This window comes from Cibotium barometz, chromosome 37 (assembly GCF_041138505.1).
Source record: "Cibotium barometz isolate CiBa-2024 chromosome 37, ASM4113850v1, whole genome shotgun sequence".
NCBI classification, from domain to species: domain Eukaryota; kingdom Viridiplantae; phylum Streptophyta; class Polypodiopsida; order Cyatheales; family Cibotiaceae; genus Cibotium; species Cibotium barometz.
The window spans coordinates 12,838,326-12,843,428 of record NC_141082.1 but is presented as its reverse complement, the minus strand read 5'-3'; the positions used below and the strand labels follow the sequence as shown (position 1 = coordinate 12,843,428).

The window sequence follows — 5,103 nt, the reverse complement described above, 5'->3', positions numbered from 1 at the left end:
CCACGCCGTTGATCTCGTCATCTCGTGCATTAAACGTGATGTGGAGATAGTCCTGAGGCTGTGCATCAGTACTGAGTACAAGTAGTAAGTGAAGTCAAGACTTATAGTGATGGAGGTCAGATGTGTGCCAGCAAAATCCCCAATAAGGTAGAAAGCCTGCAAATAAATCAAGACCTTCACATTGACGGTGGCGACGTTTAAAGCCTCGGGCGGTGGTCCACCGCCAGTTTCTTCTCACGGGCCACCGTCCACGGTCTACGTCTCTCTCTCTCTCTCTCTCTCTCTCTCTCTCATCATTGCGACCAACAAAGCAGAGCTGGCGGGCCTGGGCCCTGCAACGCCGAATCGCTTTCCTTGTGTGTGTTCTCCATCATTCCACAACAAGCGAATGTCTTTCTGCTCATGTTTGGGGAGGGGGGGCCTATGCAGTATGCACACACCTAGGTAGCAAGACAAAGACAAGGAGGGAAAGGATCGCCATCGCCCAAAACTGCCTTAATACTGCTTCTCCTTTAGCAGACCAACTCCATTAGAGAGCAGCAACAAGTGGGCGGCAAGCCCATGAGCTAAGCTTTACCGTAGACGTTGATGATGGAAGCGAAGGGAGGCCTCAGTACTATATCATACTGGCTGTTGGGTCTTCAAAAGCAGAACTTCAGAAGGACCTCCAGGCTCCACCTCTCTCCTTTGACCCCTTCGTTCCTCCCTCTAGCTTCCATGGCGGCAATGCAGATACCCCTTTCTTCACCTCAGCGCAAAAACATTACACAATATTGCTCGCTCACGGCAACACTCGGCGCTGATTTTGAGTTACTTATATTCTGATTTTTTGAATTTCCCGCAGTCAAGAGTACTGTTGTTTTTCTTGGGTGCTGATGCTGCTACCCAAAGAGGAGCCCAAGCTTGATGGGCCTCTACAGCTGCCCAAATCGCTACAGAATTTGCGACAATCCATTCAATCCTTACTGGGATCCAAGCAAGATTTTACCTCCCGATGGGCGGAATCCGTCCGCTTCATCATCGAGGATTTGTCCGGCCTTTGCAAGGCGCCCAATTCGCCCTTCTTGGATAGCTGCCCTCTTGAGCCCATAAGCGAGCAGGACAGGGAACATGTAGAAGAAGACATTTGCAAACTGGAAGGTAAAAATGCGCGTGCGTGTGACTGTGTGTGTGTGTGTGTGTGTGTGTGTGTGTGTGTGTGTGTGGGTGGGTGGGTGGAATGAGAGAGAGAGCTTTTTGGCATTGGCTTTATTACATGCATGTTTGCATCTCTCTTAGGTGAACTTGCCAAGCTCAGGGCCCTTCTGAAAGAAGAAGACTCCTCCAGAAGCCATTTGCTCAACAAATACCTTGATCTGAAAGGTATCTTGGTTTACTCATACATGTTAGACAGCCGGTCTTCCTGTTCAGTGATCATTTATGGCCAAATGCAGTTGTATTATTTGTACTCACCTACACAGTTTCGGAGAGGGACTCCCCATTTATGGCCTGCAAGCTTTTATTCCTCACATTTTGGTGTGTGTCCCCCATGTTTGCAAACAGCAACATGCCATGGGTGCTAGAAACCTCATCTTTTGCCTGCAAAACACCCTAACTTGTGGTTCCACATAGTCCATCACCACTCATTACATGCTCTACAATTCGTCCTAAAAATTGGACATACAAATGCAGGCAATGTGAGGGTCTTCTGCAGGGTAAGGCCTCTTTTCAACAAAGAGCAGCACTCTAGAGCAGCCGTGGTGGCCACGCCTGCCCTCAACAAGCTTCTCATCACAACATCAGGAAGGAGGAAAGCATTCCAGCTAGACAGAGTCTTCCAGTTTGCATCATCTCAAGGTGCTAGTTATCACTTTGTCCATACCTTTCATCTTATACATCTGTTACTTCTTCTGTGCTTCCATGGATTTTGCATCATGCTGAAGCTATGCTTGTGCAACAGATGAGGTGTTTGCTGAGGTTGGGCCGCTAGTGAGATCGGCTCTTGATGGTCATAATGTATGTGTTTTTGCCTATGGACAAACTGGGGCGGGCAAAACCTTCACAATGGTAAGCTGTTGTATGGTGGCCCTGATTATTACCAATCCGTCATGAGGAAGTCAAGGTCCAATCCACTATGCCCAATCTCACATGGAGCATGGGCATATGATTTTACTCTACAGGGTTATGGTACAAATTTGCTCTCTTACCAAACCCAACTTTTGAGAACCATGAGTTGATGAGGCTTATGAAATCCAGCTCTGTGTGGATCTTGCAGGAAGGCACAAAGGAATCCCCAGGCATAGTGCCTAGGACTTTGCAACTTCTGTTTCACCTGGCTTCTCTTGATAGCAGAAAGAGTTATGTTTTCACCTTCAGCATGCTAGAGCTCTACATGGGCTCCTTGAGAGATTTACTGCCTTCTCACCAGCGCATCACAGATCCCTCATCCAGACGGTGCCCATTTCCATCAGTTCCTTTGTTTCTTTTTTGCTTTGGACTTCATTCAATTTTTGCACCTCCATGGGTCACATTTCTGACCTTGAATTGTGTATGGGTGAAATACAGCATCTCAATCCAGATGTTCTTTTTTGCTTTGGACTTCATTCAACTGTTGCACCTCCACAGGTCACATTTCTGACCTTGAATTGTGTATGGGTGAAATATACAGCATCTCAATCCAGATGGACGTTAAGGGGTGGGTAGAAGTTGAGAACCTATTGGAATTTGTTGTCAAAGATGCAAAGCAGGCCAGCCAACTCTATCAGATCGGAAGCCGAGCACGGTCTACTGCATGTACAAACTCTAATGAGGTTTCCAGTAGGTCACACTGGTAAACTCGTCATTCCATTCAAATCTAAGCTATTGCAGTGCTCCATTAGACTGCCCAGCCATGATTATGAAAGTATAACTCTTCTTGCAGCCTCATTCGGGTTACAATGGCTGCCTCTGGGCAGTCCGGTGAGCATCCGGTTTTGAGTAAGCTGTGGCTTATTGATCTGGGAGGAAGCGAACGATTGCTCAAGACAGATGCGAAGGGCCGAACTCTCGAGGAGGGGAAAGCCATAAATCTCTCTCTCTGCGCTCTAGGTGATGTGATAAGTGCTTTGCAAAAAAGACAACCACATATTCCTTACAGGTAAGTGTTGGTTTGTTTACTTTTTCTTTGAAGTTTAATAGATGTTCAGGTGCTATGTGGTGTATAGCATCCCCATGGACTGGATATCTTCTCAAAATGTTCTCTTTTGTGGTTGCAGAAACAGCAAGCTCACACAGATCCTTAGAGACTCCCTAGGTGAGTGCACATCATGATCAGCAATGTTTACTCTACGACTCTAAAGTAAGGCTGGTTACATAACATTCCCCATGCATGCTACAAGTGTAATAAACATTCCTGGTCCATGTGACTGGCAATCTGATGGCCTCTCTGCTGACGGGCTGATACCACTGTATAACCAGCCTATGTGATAAATGTGTGCGTGTTAATTCCTTTTATTTTTGTAGGTGAGGATGCCAAGACTGCTATGATAGTTCATGTGAGTCCAAGAGAAGAAGACGTTGGAGAAACAATTTGCTCTTTGGGCTTTGCAGCACGAGCGAGGGGCATTCATCTAGGGAAAGAACTTTCTCTGGTAAGAACCATGTTTTTAGATGGCATTTGTCTATCATGAAGACATGAGATGTGATTGATGGCCAATGAAATGTATCATGAAGTCCTGATATGCCCCCGAACTTCGATAATGAAAACAAGATGTGTTTAATTGTCCATGATTTCTGTCATGAAGACATGGTATGTGGTTGGTGGCCCAGATGAAGACATGTTATGTTATTGATGGCCCATGAATTCTATCATGAAGACAGGGTCTGGAGGGAGGCCTATGTTTGGGTAAGAATGAAGCACAGGAATACAGTATAATACTGAACCCTTGACTGTACATGCAGCATGATAAAGAGAAAAGAGATCGGGCGCTCGAAGAAATGAGGCAACAACTAGAGGAGCACGAAAGTAACTGCAAACACCTGCAGGACAACATCCAAGAGCTGGAGTTCCTTTGCAGGAAGAAGAAGGAGATGGTGGTGTATGATGATAAGCATGAAGCTGACCATCCAAGGGATGCGGTGGAATTAAAGCCAATGACAATTCCTGAAAGGAATATGGAGAAAAGGGACCTGGATGCAGCTGGCTGGGTTGTCTGCAGGCCAAGGTTCATGACGGCGACTATGAGCAGCCGCTTAAAAGACAGGTTTGAAGAAAGCAATGCAGGCATAACTGGCACAGGTAAGGGTGAGAAAGCTGTGCAATCTCAAAGGAGGCTTGCCTCTGGCTGTGCTAAGAGGAGGGCAGCCAAGGTTTCTCCATTGGATTTTAACCCTCCTTCAGAACAAGGACTGGCCTCTGATCACAAGCTTGCTCATACTAAACATGTAGAGTGTGAAGCTGAGCTGATTCAGCAGCTTGCAGGGTTGAAGTCCCTTCGCATCCCTCCTATCAGCAAAGTGATTGATGCCATGGATAATGAGTTGGACCCACAAAGCCCATTAGGAAGACTCCAAGAACAATCAAACCCTAGGAGCAATGAGCATCCCAAGAAGGCAGCCAGATCACCTGCTGTCAATAGAAGACGCCTTACAAGTGGAATGATCGAGCCCGATCACCATGAACACAAGGACTTGATGCGTTTTTTTGACAGAGCTGATCCTCCTAATGAAGGGGTGGGCTCTCTCCTCATTGATTTGGTCTCTGTAAATTAAGCAAAAAAGCATACATAAAAAAAGCCACTTATGTGAGGATGAAATTTAGAACAGAGAGTCATGGATGAAATTTAGAACAGAGAGTTGTGTACCATAGAATATATGGAATTTAGATCCCCTTGCTATCTATTATGGCAGTACAAGTAACAATTACAGCACTTGAATTGTGTGTGTGTGTGTCTGTCTGTGAGACACAAGAAAGATTGCATATCCATTTTGTGCAACACTAACCTAAGAAAGTCTTTTCTACTCTCCATCTTTTAAAACCTTTCTGGCTTGCCTTGATTGCAAGGAAGTTATTACCTTGAAGTGGATCTTTGAACTGCTTAAGTGAAATGCCAAAACCAACCCATCTCTTCAGCTTAATCAAGCATC

At 45.7% G+C, this 5,103-nt stretch overlaps 1 protein-coding gene across 1 annotated transcript; it reads left to right on the top strand.

The window, feature by feature from the left end:
* Positions 1–296: 296 nt before the first annotated feature.
* LOC147616963 (kinesin-like protein KIN-14U) lies at positions 297–4,886 on the top strand. Its single transcript, XM_086776611.1, has 10 exons — positions 297–1,140; positions 1,279–1,362; positions 1,672–1,836; positions 1,940–2,046; positions 2,255–2,433; positions 2,648–2,809; positions 2,900–3,115; positions 3,234–3,271; positions 3,481–3,608; positions 3,919–4,886. The coding sequence occupies exons 1-10, from the start codon at positions 876–878 to the stop codon at positions 4,726–4,728; spliced, it is 2,154 nt and encodes a 717-aa protein (XP_086632737.1). The 5' UTR covers positions 297–875; the 3' UTR covers positions 4,729–4,886.
* Positions 4,887–5,103: the final 217 nt, after the last annotated feature.

Coding starts and splice junctions, on each gene's coding strand:
- LOC147616963 (XM_086776611.1), top strand. CDS start 876: ATGCTGCTACCCAAAGAGGAGCCCAAGCTTGATGGGCCTCTACAGCTG. Junction 1,363..1,671: donor CAAATACCTTGATCTGAAAG/GTATCTTGGTTT, acceptor ATACAAATGCAG/GCAATGTGAGGGTCTTCTGC. Junction 2,434..2,647: donor ACAGATCCCTCATCCAGACG/GTGCCCATTTCC, acceptor TGAAATATACAG/CATCTCAATCCAGATGGACG.